Raw genomic sequence first — 17,981 nt, 5'->3', positions numbered from 1 at the left:
GTTGTTCCATCCCCTGAGAGAATCAAATGTTTACAACCCTCTTTCCACACTTTACCCATTTCAACATCTGATAAACTGAATTCAAGAAATGTAGAAAATTCATTTAGGGCTCCTTTTACGAAGGTGTGTTAGGGCCTTAATGCGCGGAATAGCGCGTGCTAAAATGCCGTACGCGTTAGCCGCTACCGCCTCCTCTTGAGCAGGCGGTAGTTTTTCAGCTAGCGCACGCTATAGCATGTGCTAATCCGTTGTGTGTGCTAAAAACGCTAGCGCATCTTCGTAAAAGGAGCCCTTAGTTTACAAGGATCCTGGTCACAGTTTAATCTTTTAAAAGAACAAGATTTTGTTAAATTCCTATCATCAATTCATTTAATCTCTTCTGCTTTAGATCCAGTCTCATCTCATTTTTTTAAACTCAGAAACTTCAGACTATTTCCACAAATAGTGGATATAATGAACTCCAGTCTTCAAGTAGGTTTATTTCCAGCTGCTTGGGAAAGGGCAGTTATTAGACCTATTGTAAAAAAAATAAAAATAATTTATCAGACTCTATTCTACTATAAAATTAATCAGTCAGTTTCTAATAATAAGATGCAGACAGTAGTCCAGCAGCAAGAGGGGTGCTATCCAGTTTTTTGTACTAAGTGCCAGATGTATGATTTTCTCCCGGTTGACGAGAAGTTACATGTGTGTGCTCGCTTCAAAGAGTTCCTAGCTCTCAGAAAACGAGAATGTTCCCTTGAGGCTAGAGTAGCAGACTTGGAGGAACTGAGGGAAACAGAGAAGTACATAGAGACCTACAGGGATGTTGTAGCGAAGCCCCACCTCCAATCTGGTAGCTCCTGTGCTACCTTGGAGGAGAGAGATCTCCTAGAAGGAGAGCATTACCCTGGTGAAGTAGGAAATAATACTGTAGCAAGGACCTGCCCACCAGGGGATGCAATATCCTCTCACACTGAGGATATGTCTCCAGGGGCTTCTGCCCAGGAGGGAAGGGTTAGGACACCTGTTGTGGTTGGCAATTCAATCATTAGGCATATAGACAGCTGGATGACTAGTGGGCATGAGGATCGCCTAGTAAATTGTCTGCCTGGGGCAAAGGTGGCAGACCTCACGCATCACTTAGATAGGATTTTATATAGTGCTGGGGAGGAGCCAGCTGTCTTGGTACATGTAGATACCAATGACATAGGAAAATGTGGGAGGGAGGTTCTGGAAGCCAAATTAAGGTAGAAAGCTGAAATCCAGATCCTCCAGGGTAGCATTTTCAGAAATGCTCCCTGTTCCAGCGCAGGACCCAAGAGGCAGGCAGAGCTCTGAAGTCTCAATGCGTGGTTGAAATGATGGTGCAGGGATTTAGATTTGTTAGGAACTGGCCAACCTTCTGGGAAAGGGGGAACTTGTTTCAAAAGGATGGACTCCACCTTAACTGGATTGGAACCAGGCTGCTGATGCTAATGTTTAAAAAAAAAAAAAAAAAAGAGATAGAGCAGCTTTTAAACTGCTGTCAGTCACCCAGTAGCAGATGGTTCAGTGTGAGGTATCCTTGAAGGATATTATTGAAACAGGATATTTAGGGAGTCCCAGTAGAGAGGTTTCAATAATGGTGAAAGAAAGCCAGGAGGGTTTAAGAGGAAGGCAGAATAAATGATTCAAATTTTCCCTGTCTTCTCAGCAGCCTATAGTTGAAAGGAAAAAACACAATTTGAAGTATCTGTATACAAATGCTAGAAGCCTAAAAAATAAAATACAATAGGAGAATTAAGAGTATAGAGCACTGAATGATGCAGTAGATATAATAGGCATCTCAGGGACCTGGTGGAAGGAGGACAATCAATGGGACACTGTATTACTTGGGTATAAATTATATCACAAGGATAAAGTAGATCAAATTGGAGGTGGGGGTTGCACTATATGTTAAAGAGGGAATTGAATCAAATAAAATAAACATTCTGCATATAGCAAGCAATGTGGAATCCATATGGATAGAAATTCCATGTGTGAAGAGGAGGAATATAAAGGTAGGGTTATACTACCGTCTCCCGGAACAAAATGAGCAGACAGATGAAAAATATTCTCAGAGATTTTGAAAGCTGAAGAATTGGGCAACAGTATAATAAGGAAAAATTATGTTCTTACCTGTTAATTTTCTTTCCCTTAGACGCAGCAGATGAATCCAGAGACCAATGGGATAGCTCACATCTACCAGCAGGCGGAGATAGAGAAACTGATTAACAGGTGGTCCTATTGGCTGGCACTCCTCCTGTCTCATCAGTATAGCTCCTTGCCCAAGCACACGTAACCAGCAATAGGCATAGCATGTAAAAAACTTCTTTCCCATAACAAATCTCAAAATGCAATAATACAGAAAACAACCTGCCATAATAACAAACTGCGAAAGTTGCAAAAGAAAAAACCGAGACACAATATCCAGAAAGGGTGGAGCTCTGGATTCATCTGCTGCGTCTAAGGGAAAGAAAATTAACAGGTAAGAACATAATTTTTCCTTCCCTAGCAACAGCAGATGAATCCAGAGACCAATGGGATGTAGCAAAGCAATCCTCAATCTGGGTGGGAAGCAAACGCCGCCTCCGCAACAACCGAAGCACAAAACGCCCCTACCGCATGCGCCCCCAAATCCAAGCAGAAATGGGGAGAGAAAGCACGCTCGGAAGCCGCGAGACAAATCTCCTCCAAGGAAAAAACCTCTGGGCCGAGCCCAAGAAGTAGCCATCGCTCCAGCGGAATGGTCATGAAGTTCTTTCGCCAACCGCTTCCCTGCCAGCAAGCAAGCATAAAGAATGTCCTCCTGGACCCATTGAGCGATGGAGGCTTCGGACGCCACCAAACGTTTGAGGCGTCCCTTGAAGAATGCAAAAAGGAGATATAAACAACTAAAAGTCGTAAGAAACCGAGTTCACAGAGAACGCTACGTACATATCAAAAAATGCAGTGAATAAAAGCACTGCTCCCAATTTCCCCTCCCAGGAAGAAGGAAGGAAAAGCGAGCATGACATAAAAGAAAGGATGACACCCCCCTAGAAAGAAACAATGGTACCATCCGAACTGATACCCCATATTTCGGAAATCAGAAATAGGAATCCCCGTTGAACAAGGCCTGCAACATAGAAAACTGCAGAGCTGAAGCCATGGCCACAAGAAACCCCATGTTCAACGGCACAGCCCTTTAGAGTCCCAAAAGACAAGGATGAAATGAAGCCTTCGGTATACTGAGAAGAAGTACATGAAGATTGTACTCCAAACCGGGCTTTCTAAGAGGTGCATGAATATACCGGACTCTGTTTAGGACCTGAACTACATGAAGCTGAGAAGTAAGCGAAGAGCAATATACCTAGCCCTTGTAACAAGCTAAGAATGGCACTAGAAGCTGAAGGGAATTGAACGCTAAGCCCTCGGCAATACATCTGTGACAAAAAAGGAACTCTGGAGTGGTTCAAACGTTAAGAAGCACCCAAGAAAGGAAAAACCTCCAAAAGGAAGCAGAAGCCACAGGAGAAGACGTCCGTAGCACCTGGATAAGAGAAGAAACAACCTGCTTCGCATAATCCTTACACGTCAGCCAAGATTTTTCAAAAAACTAGGTCGTAATACTAAAGTAGTACAAATATCCTTGTTGAACGGACCCTAGGCGAGCAAAGCTGGAGATACCAGGAAACTTCTTAGTCCGGCTGTTGAAAGACTCATCAAATCCGCAAAGTAAGGATGGCGCCGCCAATGCAGAGATTCTACAAATACTGTGCCCGGAAAGCGAGCTCGAGGTGGCAAATCCAAGCCATCATCAGCCAGCGGAAAACACTGAAAAAGAGAAGGCAGAAGCGAGAAAGGAGCCATGCAGCTACCCCCTCTAACTCCCACTCCCTGGGCCCACCGAAGAAGCTAGGAAGCTTAGAATTGAGAGACAAGGCCATGAGGTCTAGGTCAAGCAGATCTCACTTCCATAAAAAGAGCTAGAACGCTTGAGCCACAAATCTCAATATCCAGGATGCAGAAGATTACACTATTACTAACATGCACACTTTCCAGAGTGTACACAGCGCTGTACACTGTAACATACAAGAAATGGGCCATGCTCAGATTCCGCGGAGAGAAAGTCTATCCAAACTCTTATCCTGATCCATAAAAGGATCTGCCAACAGAAGACGAAGATGAGAGTCCACCCATTGAAGCAGAACAACTTCACCTGCCAATGAGTACAACACTTACTGCCCAAGCAGTAGAGAAATACCCCCATCCTAATACTGACCAAAAGGACCCTCAGCGGCAATCCGGAAGAATGATCTGAAGCTCCAGAAAGGTAGCCTGACCCTGCTCAAGAGCAGAAGAATGAACAAGTACTGAGTCGCCTCTGAAGACCAGACTCCAGGAGCTGAGGATGGAAGCAACGGAGCCCCCCAACCCGACAGCCCGGGATGGTCGGTGGTCATGAGATAGTCCAGCAAAGACCGAGGCATGCCTTGAAAAGAGAAATCGCGCGGAGCCACCAAATCATACAGAGTGATGCAGGAGGAGCATACCAAATAATTGGTGCCCTGAGATACCGGGAACCACCGGAACAAAAGCGACTGCTGTAGCGTAAGAAGGGGAAAGCAAGCCGAAGTCCCCAGTGGAGTCAGCAATATGGATCCCAGAAACTGTACAGAATCCCATACTCTTGGTCATGGTAAGCGAAGAAGAATACCAATCTGAGACCGAGACCCCACGCCCAAGTCTCTGGAAAGAAACACATGTCTCTCCAATATGAATAAAAACATCACCCCGATATACCTATAAATAGTACAGGAGAAAAGAGTGCTGTGCAAATTCAAAGATGCACGTGTAAAGAACTGAGGAAAAGCTATCACCCTTTTCGTGTCAGTCAAATGGCCCGACTGGAAGTCGTCCGAATCAAGCAGGCAGTCAAGAAGAAATTAGATGAATCGCCTGGTAGCGCCAAAACGGTACCACCGCCCACATCACCTAAAACGTTCGTGAAGCCTTGGGTAGGCAAAATGGCATATGCCAAAACCGAAAGCGCCGCTCCAAGAGAGGCAGGCAAACCAAGTGCCGATTCGGAGTCCATAGAGAAAATGTAAATATACTCCCAGGTTGTCTGCAGAAATGTGTAACCCCGAGAAACTAATTCAGCAGAATGGGATCCAGCCTGCCCAATGCCCCCTATCTCGGGCACCATGCAGTAAGTGGAACAACGTCCCTTAGTTCCCGAAGAACTACAAGAACCGTCCTGAGGACCAGTAACACTGAAAAGGGAAACACAAAACATAGAGACTCCAAGAACGAACTGGAAAACCTGAGGAGAATGCAAAGATGCAAGCATCCTGAAAAATCTTCACTGCCCTCTGACCTGACATTATAGTGTCTTCTCCCTCATGAGAAAGCCTGAAGAGTCATTGGAAGAAGTCAAGATCCCCTCAGAATGAAGTGCAGAAGGTCAGGGAATGGCAGAATAAGACTGTAGGATCTGCAAGAAGATTCTCCTAGGAAAAATCAAGGTTCACAATGTAAAGAGGAATATACTGGAACCATGAAAACAGTACTAACCCCATGCAACATGAGCGAAATACGTATGTCCTTTAAAGTGAATACGTACTAGACTCAATCAAGATGCTGCATCTACTGCCCCGTGGAAAACAACAGCATCCTTACAGGTATCAGACAAAGCTCACATCATTAATGAGAGCTTCAGGGATGAGGCTAACAGCCACATAGTGCGTGATCCTCCATGGGTTTGATAGAATAGGTAACTGGCTCCTGGTTAAAAGGAGCTGTACAGCCCTTTCTGTCTGGTTGGGGGGCCCGTCTAGCATGTGCCATGAGAAAATGGTGACAGGAGAAACCAGCGTGATAAGCATGGAAATCTGAAGTCCAGGCCCCCTCAGAAATAGAGAAAGAGAGTCCTGGCCGCAGGAATATGCGCAGTGTCATTATGCCCATAGAGACAGCCCGAACTTGGAAACTGCTTGTACTACCTTTAGGCATAAATATCCTGTGCCACTACTAGACACATGCAGCTCAGCACAAATGCCCAAACAAGGACAGTTACCAACAGACAAAGGCTCAATCTGCAGGGACCCCAAGAGAGACAATGAGATACCTGTGTGAAATACAGGGCACTATCTTACTGCTGATCTCACTGTGCCGTGAGTTGCCTTATGTCGCCCCAGTCTGGAGGCAAACCGAGACTGGGTGACCTAGCACAGGTCAGAGTCTCTCTGGTAAACCCCTTGAGTGCTAACCCCAGAGTCCGATTAAACAAGCAGCTTCCTTCAAGGGAGTACAGCAGGAGCACAGACATAGACATATAAAGCTGCCCAAGCTTGTCCCAAAGCTGGTGAAACACATACAACTTGTCTGAACCGGAAAGGAGAGAAGCCCCGGCATACCCTGACCAAAGTCAGCTGGAAACAAACTACCGGAATGCTGCAGCTCTCCCGCCATCGCCGGAGACCCATGCGCACGCCTGATTCTTGCTGACACGTGGCCGCTGCATCAACGCTCCTAGAAACATAGTCGGATTCGAGCCCCGCAAAATTTACCCTGCCGCGGCTTGCATAGAAAGAAATCAGACTCGGGGAATAACCAGAAGAATGGCCCACAGCGCCGGAAAAAACATATCCCATGTCATGCGCGCTGCTATAAACCGGCACCTGCACAATCAGCTGCACATGGCCGTGACAAACACTGATGAAAGAGAGCCTCAGAATAAACAGGACTACTGCTGCACTGAAACCCAACAATGAGAACAAGTACGAGCATGAAATCGCATCGCTACTGCTGCGCTGTAACCAAAAAGGAAACAAAGCGCATGCATGCAAAGGGCGGGAAATCCCGGCTCCCTCCACGGATTTCTAGTCATAAAACTTAGCCTCAATAAAATATCCATACCTTAAATGTATGATGACCGAACCCACAGTACTAAGACTCCCAAACAGAACCTGAAGTTCAAACAACTGTAAAAGCCAGACATACTCGCAGCTTGTTGTTAGGGCCGGTTGAAGCCAGTTTGCAGCAAAAGCATGGCATAATGTAGCAACTGTGGTCTCTTTTTTTTTTTTTTTTTTTTTTACAGAGAAGGGAAAGAAGAAAAAATTTGAGACCCAGTCAGACCCTCTAGCAATGGAGGGAGGGTGAGGCAGGGACAAGGGGGGGCCCAAGTGTAACCTCTAAAGCCGGCACCGTTCAGCCGGACACCCCTGTCTCACTGAAGAGAAAAATCTCAACAGGAGAAATAACACTGCCAGCTCACTGAAGAGAAATCTCAACAGGAGAAACAGAATGGCAGTCTCACTGAAGAGAAACCTCAACAGGAGAAAATAAAGTTCCAGCCACAGCCAGAATTCAGGAGCTAGTTGAATAGCAACCTTTTCCTGCTGGGAGATAGAGATTACTGATGAGACAGGAGGAGTGCCAGCCAATAGGACCACCTGTTAATCAGTTTCTCTATCTCCGCCTGCTGGTAGATGTGAGCTATCCCATTGGTCTCTGGATTCATCTGCTGCTGTTGCTAGGGAATGGGTGATTTCAATTACCCTAACATTGACTGGTTAAATGTCACATCGGGGAGTGCTAGGGAGATAACATTTCTAGAGCAAATGATCCAGGAACTGACAAGAGGGGGAACTATTTTAGATTTAGTCCTTAGTGGAATGCAAGGCATAGTACAGGAGTTAACTGTGTTGGGTCCGCTGGGAAACAGTAATCATTACATGATCGAATTTGAACTGATACCAGGAGTGAAGTCACAAAAGAAATCTACTGTAGAGGCATTTTTTTTTTTTTTTTCCTTTATTTATTGGATTATTCATTACAATATCTCTGTAATAAACATACATGAATGAACACAAATAAAAATACAAAGTACAAAAATGTGAATTCCAAAAAAAGGAATTAACATAATATAAGAAAACTAATTCAACCATTTCCTAGTCCACATTAAAGCTGATCGCCAGTACAAATGAAACGTCAAAGTAAAACTTCTATCTACTTCCTAGGAACAGGCAAATGGCTATTATATATATTATACATCATCCTCCAAAAGTAAACAAAAATAAGGAATTAAACTTTCAACAAAGGTTTCTCTTTAATAAAATCTTCCACCTGAGCTGGATCAAAAAACACATACTTATCATTTCCATATGATATTAGGCATTTACAAGGAAATTTTAAGAAGAAAGTGGCTCCGACTGCCAAAACCTTAGGCTTTAGCTGAAGGAACTGTTTCCTCTTAAACTGGGTTTGTCTAGAGACATCTGGAAAAATTATCACCCGTTGACCACAGAACATCTCTTGCTTTTTCAGGAAATATAATTTCAAGATATCTTGTTTCTCAAGTTCTGTCTTGAAGGTCACGAGAAGCGTTGCTCGTTTCTCAATTATGTCTTTAGAAGACTCCAAAAACTGTGATACATTCAAACTTTCTGGTGATACTATTCTATCCATTCCACCTTCCTCTACCTTTTCTTTGGAATCTCTTGAAATGTAATATAAATTATCGACCTCAAGGGTCTCCACTTTGTTATAGTGTAATATCTCCCTCAAATACATTTTCAAAAGTTCCAATGCAGAAAGGTAGTGTGTGGTAGGAAAATTTAACAAGCGAAGATTTTTAACTCTAATAGCATTTTCCATTTTCTCCAACTTGGCATGTAACATCATACTATCCTTAATATTAGAAACAGCGCTAGCTTGTAAATTACCTACTACCTGATCTAACTTTTCAACCTTTACAGCTGTTTCTCCAATTTTATTATTTTGTTCTTTAATTTTCACAGTTACATCAGATGAAAATTGACACAAGTTCGAAACGGTTTTTTGTAAAGATGACTCTATTCTATTTATACTAAGCCAAACATCATTTAGAGTGATCACTTTATCCTTGGGGAGAACATCCGAGCTTTGCCCAGTACTCATCTGCACTGGGGTTAGTTCTTTAGCTTGCCCCAGGGAGTGTCCTGAAACCTCCAGATCAGATACTGACAATGATTGCAGGGAAGAAGAAATTATTCCTTCCTTGAAAGGGGAAGGAGATTCTTCTAACCTTAAGGAATATGATGGTTGAGGAGGTGGTGTTGGTTCCCCAGAGGATAAGGAGACAGCTTGAATATTAAAAGTTACCTGTTCCTCAACAGGAGGCAAGATGGGAACCACAAGATGACGATCCATCGGGCCTGTTGTTGCAGCAGGTGGTATTGCCTTAGCTTTCCTCTTACCCATGCTGAAGAAATGGTAATCCTGCTCCTTGCTCCTCTTAGGCTCCGAAGGGGCTCAAAAGGGGCGAACCCCTTTAGCCACGCCCCTTCAGCTCGCGACCCGAGGCTCACGACCGCGGGCCGCGTACCGCGGCTGCACCTGAATATCAAGGCTCCCTCAGGACCCTCTCAGCTGGCTGGGTCGGGCTGCTGCGGGACTGCCTGTCCCGATGAAATCAGTGCTAAACAGCACTAGCGACAGGCTTCCCTCGGCGGCTGCACCTGAATATCAAGGCTCCCTCAGGACCCTCTCAGCTGGCTGGGTCGGGCTGCTGCGGGACTGCCTGTCCCGATGAAATCAGTGCTAAACAGCACTAGCGACAGGCTTCCCTCGGCGGCTGCACCTGAATATCAAGGCTCCCTCAGGACCCTCTCAGCTGGCTGGGTCGGGCTGCTGCGGGACTGCCTGTCCCGATGAAATCAGTGCTAAACAGCACTAGCGACAGGCTTCCCTCGGCGGCTGCACCTGAATATCAAGGCTCCCTCAGGACCCTCTCAGCTGGCTGGGTCGGGCTGCTGCGGGACTGCCTGTCCCGATGAAATCAGTGCTAAACAGCACTAGCGACAGCTACTGTAGAGGCATTTAATTTTCGAAAGGGCGACCATGATAAAATGAGGAAAACGGTTAAAAAGAAGCTAAAAGAATCAGTTTTGGAATTCTGGGTCCATTCCCCTTGTAGCATTGCTTGCCTACTGCATTGCAGGGCCTTGCTGTTAGGCATTCCTAGGGGGCTCAGTGGGGTCTTGCAGGTTACTGGCTGTATTTTGCCTCCCCTCTTTTCGTGTACGTGGGTCTGCAGGGATTGGAGGCTGTCGGACATTGGCCAGACTGGCAGCCTGAAGATTCAGCGCTGGAAGGACATTCCATTTTTTGAGGCAGATTTTTTTCCTCCCAGATCCAGCTACCTTTGGAGCTCAGGCAGGCTAAAGCACATTGCCAGCACAGGTCACAGTGAGTAAGACTGTTATAGCCTATGAGGAAAAGTGGAATGGGGTTCTGTAAATCTGTTTTTTAAAGGTTTCTGCCTGTTCCTTTAGGTTCCCCCCACTTCTAAAATCCTGAAATTGCTAGCTTCTTAGAGTTGTTTTTTGGTGTTAAAATGCAGCCTCGATGGCAATCTTGGATTTCCCCTTTTTTTAAAAAAAAAAAAAAAAAAAGTTTTTTCTAGAAGCTTCAAATCACCTTGTTTTGCCTCAAAACTAGCGGGCTCACAATCTATATAAATGTACCTAGGGCAATGGGGGAATTAAGTGACTTTCCCAGGGTCACAAGGAGTAGTGTGGGTTTGAAACCACAGGGTGCTGAGGCTATAGCTTTAACCACTGAGCCACACTTTCCCTTCGGCTATTTTTCCAGGTATGTCCCTTTAAACTCCCAGTGGTTATGTGTACCTGGTGCAACAGGACAGTCAGTGCCTTTTAATGCGTGAGGCCCGACCATAATCCCTCTCTTTGTAAACTCTGTTCACTGATGTCAAAAAGAGTTTGGGGCTGAACAGATGGGACATTACCACTAATTCATAAGGTTTTAGACTTTTGAAGGGCTTAATTGTAAATGCTGGGCATTTAGTCAGTTGGCCACTTTATCTAAACAAGAGTTTAGAATACGGGCATTCAGTTTCAAAGGATTCACAAATGAAACTAATTGAATATCATCTGCATACATATACCTCTGATTCTTGAATTAACAAAGCAAGAGTGCTGATAAATTAATTAAAATAACAATGAAGACAACATGAGCTCAGGGGGACTCCACAAGTCAAAACATATGATTGTGATGACTAAGAAGAATGAAAACCATAAAATTATCTGACACTCAGAAATTAACAGAACCATTGTAATACATTTCTAGTATCCTCTAAGCAATCAATTAGAAGTTGATGATTCATGTGATCAAATTCCGCTGATAAATCTAATAAATCCCGACATAGGGACCAGGACCCCATGCCTCCCTGCTTGTTTACATAATACATTGCCACCTGATTGCCCGTGCGGACTAGGACCACACGATCCTGAAGCAGATGGCGGAAAGCCACAGCGGCCAAATAAATGGCCCAAAGCTCCAACAGGTTGATGTGACAGCGATGGTCTTCCGTCGACCACAGACCCTGAGTCCGTAGGCCGTCCAGATGAGCCCCCCACCCCTGGAAAGATTGGAAGAGTTGGTCCACCAACGGAGTGAGCGTCTCAAAGAGGGAGTCACCATAACGGGACTGGAGACCGGGTCCCGATCCTGACGCCACTATGAGGCCAACGTCCACTGAGGGATCAGCAGATGCAACCGGGCAAACGGCGTGACATGGACGGTGGAGGCCATGTGGCCCAAGAGAATCATCATGCGCTTCGCCGAGACCGAGGACAGCAGAGAAACCTGTCTGCTCATATGGACAAGCGCCCCCAGTCGAGGAGGAGGGAGGAACGACCAAAGACGAACCGTGTCCAGCACAGCCCTGATGAATTGTAGAGATTGCGAGGGGCATAACTGGGATTTGGGGAAGTTTACTTCGAACCCCAGACTCTGAAGAAATATAATAGTCTGTCGGGTCGCTGAGATAACCCTTTCCCTCGACGGTGCTTTGATCAACCAGTCGTCCAGGTAGGGGAACACCTGCAGGCCCCGCGACCGCAGGGCCGCCGCCACCACCACAAGGCACTTCGTGAACATCCTCGGGGACGAAGCCAGACCAAACGGAAGAACCCTGTACTGTAGATATAGGTCCCCCACCTGAAACCGAAGCAACCGGCGATAAGCAGTGTGCACTGGAACATGTGTGTAGGCCTCCTTCAAATCGAGGGAGCAGAGCCAGTCCCCCTCGTCCAGCAAGGGATAAAGAACCGGAAGGGAAAGCATCCGGAACTTTTCCCGCACAAGGAATTTGTTGAGGCGTCTCAAGTCCAGAATCGGGCGCAGGTCCCCGGTCTTCTTCGGAACTAAGAAGTAGCGGGAGTAAAACCCCCGCCCCTTTTGACAAGATGGGACTACCTCCACCGCCCGCAGGCGAAGAAGAGTCTGAGCCTCTGAAAGAAGGAGGGATAACTGCGCCCGACTGGAAGGACACGCGCTTGGTGGGCTGTTGGGAGGGACCTCCCGGAAGTTCAGAGAGTATCCGGAGGTAATCACGCCTAGGACCCATGCGTCCGACGTGATAGTCACCCAACAGGAGTAGAACGCTCTGAGGCGGCCCCCAATGGGAAGTAGGCCCGACACCAGCGTGGAGGGGGCCCGCCCCCATCCGCCCGAACCGTCAAAAAGACGGGGAAGGCTTGGCAGCGGCAGGCGGCTGAGATTTGGGCAAAGCCCAAGGGTGCACCTGCTGACGTCTCGGTGGCGGCCGCAAGAACGCCGGGGTCGTCTTCTGCGGGTACCGCCTGGGAGGGGCCCGATATGGCCTCGAAGGAGTCGGCTTCGCCTTTGGTCTTACCAGGGAAGCAAAAGATCTTTCATGCTCCGAAAGGCGCTTAGTAGCAGCCTCTATGCAGTCATCAAACAGTTCGTTCCCCACACAGGGCAGGTTGGCCAGGCGATCCTGGAGATTAGGATCCATGTCGACCAGCCGCAACCACGCCAACCGGCGCATGGCCACCGCAAAAGCGGAGACACGGGACGAAAGCTCAAAAGCGTCATACGCCGCATGGAACAGATGAAGCCGCAGATGGGACAGGTCCTCAATCAGCTGCCCAAACGCCACCTGACGAGAGGAAGGCAAGTCAGCCTGGAACGCGGGTAACAACCGCACCAGATGTTTAAGGTAGGAGGTAAAGGTGAACGAATAGTTCAACACCCTAGAGGCCATCATGGAATTCTGATACAGCCTGCGTCCAAATTTGTCAAGAGTCCTACCCTCCCTACCCAGCGGGACCGCCGCCGAGACCCGGGATGGGTGAGATTTTTTGAGCAAAGACTCAACGAGTAAAGACTGATGAGACTGTTGAGCCCGCTCGAACCCCGGGCAGGGGACCGTCCGGTACTTGGACTCCATCTTCGAGGGAACCGCAGTGACCGCATACGGGGTCTCCAGGTTGCAAATGAAAGCCTGCCGGAGCACCGGGTTCAGTGGGAGCCTGAGCGACTCACGAGGCGGAGACGGCATGTCCAATTCCTCCAGATATTCTTTGGAGTACCGGGAATCAGATTGCAGGTCCAGGTTAAGCGCCCGCCCCATGTCCTGCACGAACCTCGTGAAGGACGGACGAGCCGCTCCCCTGTCCCCGGGGGGTGTCTCCGAACAGGACCGCCCTGCCACCGAAAAAGAGGGAGAAGCCTCCCGAGAATATCGAAGCTCCCTCTCGGCACCACACTCAGAGCCCCAGGAGGCACTCAAAGAGCGCACCGGGGTCGAGGACCTACGCCGTCTCGAGGAGCCCCTCGGGGACAACCCCAGGGTAAGAGGCACCGACCAATGAAGGGTCAGGGACCTGTCCCCGGACTCCCTCGGCGAAAGCCTGGAGCCCCGGCCCGGAGCCCCGGACCGAGAGGGAGTCAGCAACAACTGCGGGTTAGTGAGAGATAACCTGGAAACCCGCAGCGGTCCCACGGCGCGAGTCGTCGGAGAACAGCCGCGCCTCGGAGGGGAATCCCGGGCGCGCTTGGCCAACTTCCGGAACGAGGTCGGAGCGGCTTTCGACTGGCGCTTCGCCTCACGGTGCCCCGGGGGCGAAGAACGCCCCGAGGCCCGGGGCGAGGACTCCGACGAGGAAGAGAGACGCCTGGATCAGCGCACCTTGCCCCGAGGCGCCTCAACGCGAGGCTCAGGCTGATCCGGCGCACGCGAGGTCGGGGCCGGAGTGAGATGGGCCAACACCATGGACCGCTCCGGGTGCACTTTTTAAAACCGGTCAAGGGCTGGGACATAAGAAGCAAAAAACAGGCCGCGGCCGATGAGGCCACGCGGCCAGGACAACCCGGGAGCTCTCGGGCGCCGAAAAAAACGCTAACTCGCACAGGAACAAAAGAAACAAACGCACAGCGACTCACTGATAAAAACAATAAAGCCGCGGTGCTAGAAGGTACTTTCGGGCAGAGACCAAAAACAGGACTTTCTGGCTCCGCGGAAATGAAAGAACTGGAGACCACGAGGAGGGGATGTGCCCTCTAGTGGAGCAAGAAGGCACACATGCGTGGTGCAGCACAGCAAACTTGAATCTTCAATCAAGTTTGCTTGAAAAAGCTGTCCACGTCGGGGCTCCGTAGATGACGTCACCCACATGTAAGAATATGCTGCCTGCTTGTCCTGGGATAATTAGCTAAACTCCAGATAATTCTATTTGGTTTGATTTGGAGAATTACTACAAATTCTCATGACTACAGCATTGCAATGATCTTTCTTTCTACTTCCTAAAACTGAAGACCACAAATATGCATGCATACACCACATACATAAGGGCTGCATTCTATGAGCAATTTACCATATGCTTTCCCCACTTGATTATATTAATTATGAATGTTTGCCAGGCTTTGTTGCAATAAGAATTTCTAACAAAGTATCAATTGTGAGAAGAGAGCACAACTCTACCACCTAATATAAAAAGACAAAATAACCTCAAATTGCTTGACAACTTAAGAAAACAAAAATCCTCACTTACCTCTTTAATGATATTGCTTACTTCATCGATAATGAATGTGGTCTGTATGGACAGAGAAACAAGGTTTTAAATTCAATCATTTTGATTTTCAGAAATCACTTATTATAAAACAAATATTTACTAATATTAAAAAAAAATTAACCGATTACTACAAAAGAGGTGAATTTAACTGTCCCTGTAAATCATAAACCCGATACACAAGTAGAGATGATTCTCTGGAGAAGGAAGATTATCTGGAAGGAGAACAATGCAGGAGCTGTCAAACTAGGACTGCTCTATGGGCTCCTTTTACTAAGCTGTGTTAGCGTTTTTAGCTCAATGCTGGCATTAAGGTCTACCACGCGTTATTCCATGTGTTATAGCCCTAACGCGGCTTAGTAAAAGGAGCCCTAAGTCTTTGAAGGCATCCTCTGTATACCGTATTTCCCCATGTATAGGCCGCAGGAAAAGCACAGTTACTTACCATAACAGTTGTTATCCAGGGACAGCAAGCAGCTATTCTCACATATGGGTGACGTCATCCACAGAGCCTGGATGCGGACAGCTTTGCAAGCAGACTTGCTGTCCTTGGATAACAACTGTTACGGTAAGTAACTGCTTTATCCCAGGACAAGCAGGCAGCCTATTCTCACATATGAGTGACATCCAAGCTAAGAATAAAACAGAGAGCTACAACCAATAAACAACAGGATTCAAAAGTAAATCTCAAAGATAAGAAAAAAATCCCTGAAGGGTATATACCACAGAAAAATACTATAATATCCATGAAAAATTTTATGATACTTTTGCAAATTTTAAATTCAATAAATATGTAATTTGAGTACATTGCTCTGATATTATAGTATTTATCTGTGGTATATACCCTTCAGGGATTTTTTTTCTTATCTTTGACCTCCAAGCTAACCAGAATGGGATGGTGGAAGTGTTGGCAACTTAGGAGAATAAATTTTGTAATACTCTCTGGCCAAAATGGCCATCCCGTATGGAGAAGTGAACGTATGAACCAAGGACCAAGTGACAGCTTTACAAATTTCCTCAATAGGAGTGGATCAGAGGAAAGCTACTGAAGCCACCATTGCTCTGACTTTGTGGGCTGTGACTTGACTCTGTAGATGCAGTCCAGCCTGGGCATAGCAGAAAGAGATACAAGCAGCCATCCAGTTGGAGATGGTACGCTTAGAAATTGGATGTCCCAACTTGTTTGGATCAAAGGAGACAAAAAGTTGAGGATCAGTTCTGTGTGGTTTGGTGCGTTCCAAGTAGAAGGCCAAAGCATGTTTACAATCCAGAGTATGAAGAGCCGATTCTCCAGGGTGAGAATGAAGCTTTGGAAAAAAACATTGGAAGAACAATGGATTGGTTGAGATGAAATTCTGAAACCACTTTAGGTAAGAATTTAGGATGAATACGAAGGACTACCTTGTAATGATGGAACACAGTGAAAGGTGGATCAGCAACTAAAGCTTGCAGCTCACTGACTCTTTGAGCAGATGTGAGGGCAATGATAAACAACGCTCAACTTCAAGAAAGGGAACTATGATGCTATGAGAGCAATGGTAAGAAAAAAACTTAGAAACAGCTCAAGGAAAACAGAAACTGTAGAGCAAGCCTGGTCTCTATTCAAGGGCACAGTGCAAGAAGCACAACATATGTACATCCCCATATTTAGAAAAGGGTGCAAAAAAAACCGAACAAAAGACCCCGCATGGATAAACAATGAGGTGAAGAAAGCGATAGGAGACAAAAAAAAATCATTCCGGAAATGGAAAAAGGACCAGACTGGGGAAAACTGGGATGAACACAGGAAAGGCCAAAGAGAATGTCACCAAGTGGTTAGGAGAGCGAAAAGAGAATACGAAGAAAGACTGGCCAGGGAGGCAAAAAACTTCAAATCATTCTTCAGATATGTTAAGGGGAAGAAACCGGAGAGGGAGGAAGTAGGACCGTTGGATGATGGAGATAAAAAGGGAGTGATAAAGGAGCAAAAAGAGGTAGCTGACAGGTTAAACAAATTCTTCTCGTCAGTCTTCACAAGCGAGGACACATCCAATGTACCGGAACCCGACGTGATCTTCCATGGTGATCAAGAAGAAAAACTGTCGGCAATAGAGGTGAGCCATGAGGATGTCCTCCAACAGATAGATAGATTGAAAAGCGACAAATCACCAGGCCCAGACGGAATCCACCCTAGGGTACTAAAAGAACTAAGAAATGAGATAGCGGAAATACTCCAACGAGTTTGCAACCTATCCTTGAAAACTGGAGAGATACCGGAGGACTGGAAGATAGCAAATGTTACACCTATCTTTAAAAAGGGGTCAAGAGGAGACCCGGGAAACTATAGGCCGGTAAGTTTGACATCGGTTCCAGGCAAGATGGTAGAAGCACTGATAAAGGACAGCATCTGTGAGCACATCGAAAAAAATGGGCTGATGAAAGCGAGCCAACATGGCTTCTGCAAGGGAAGATCGTGCCAAACAAACTTACTGCACTTCTTCGAGGGGGTAAACAGCCATTTGGACAAAGGGGAACCTGTAGACATCATCTACCTTGACTTCCAAAAGGCCTTTGACAAGGTACCCCATGAGCGGTTACTTAGGAAGCTGTGGAACCACGGGGTGGAAGGGGACGTACACAGATGGGTCAAACACTGGTTGGCAGGCAGGAGACAGAGGGTTGGAGTGAAGGGTCACTACTCGGGCTGGAGGAAAGTCACGAGTGGAGTTCCGCAGGGGTCTGTACTTGGACCGCTGCTGTTCAATGTATTTATTAATGACCTGGAAACGGGGACGAAATGTGAAGTTATAAAATTTGCGGATGACACTAAACTCTGTAGAAGGGTCAGAACTACGGAAGAGTGTGAGGACCTACAAAAGGACCTAAGCAAACAGGAGGAGTGGGCGAATAAATGGCAGATGAAATTCAATGTAGGGAAATGCAAGATCATGCATATAGGGAGAAAGAACCCGATGTTCAGCTACCAAATGGGGGGATTAGTATTAGAGGAAGTAACCTTGAAAGAGATTTGGGTGTACTGGTGGATAGAACAATGAAGTCAACGACGCAATGCGCAGCAGCCGCGAAGAAGGCAAACAGAATGTTGAGTATTATTAAAAATGGTATTACGACCAG

General features: G+C 46.7%; 1 protein-coding gene across 1 annotated transcript in view; it reads right to left on the bottom strand.

Annotated features, from left to right (window-relative positions):
* Positions 1-17,981, bottom strand: part of LOC117358168 (dynein light chain Tctex-type 1) — a 41,706-nt gene that overhangs the window by 10,462 nt on the left and 13,263 nt on the right. The window contains exon 2 of the mRNA XM_033939765.1: positions 14,850-14,891. Coding sequence (XP_033795656.1) covers positions 14,850-14,891 — 42 coding nt within the window. The remainder of the gene's footprint in view (positions 1-14,849; positions 14,892-17,981) is intronic.

This window comes from Geotrypetes seraphini, chromosome 3, assembly GCF_902459505.1.
Source record: "Geotrypetes seraphini chromosome 3, aGeoSer1.1, whole genome shotgun sequence".
Taxonomy (NCBI): Eukaryota; Metazoa; Chordata; class Amphibia; order Gymnophiona; family Dermophiidae; genus Geotrypetes; species Geotrypetes seraphini.
Note: the sequence above shows the minus strand (reverse complement) of the source record. Positions and strands in the feature narration are given on the sequence as shown.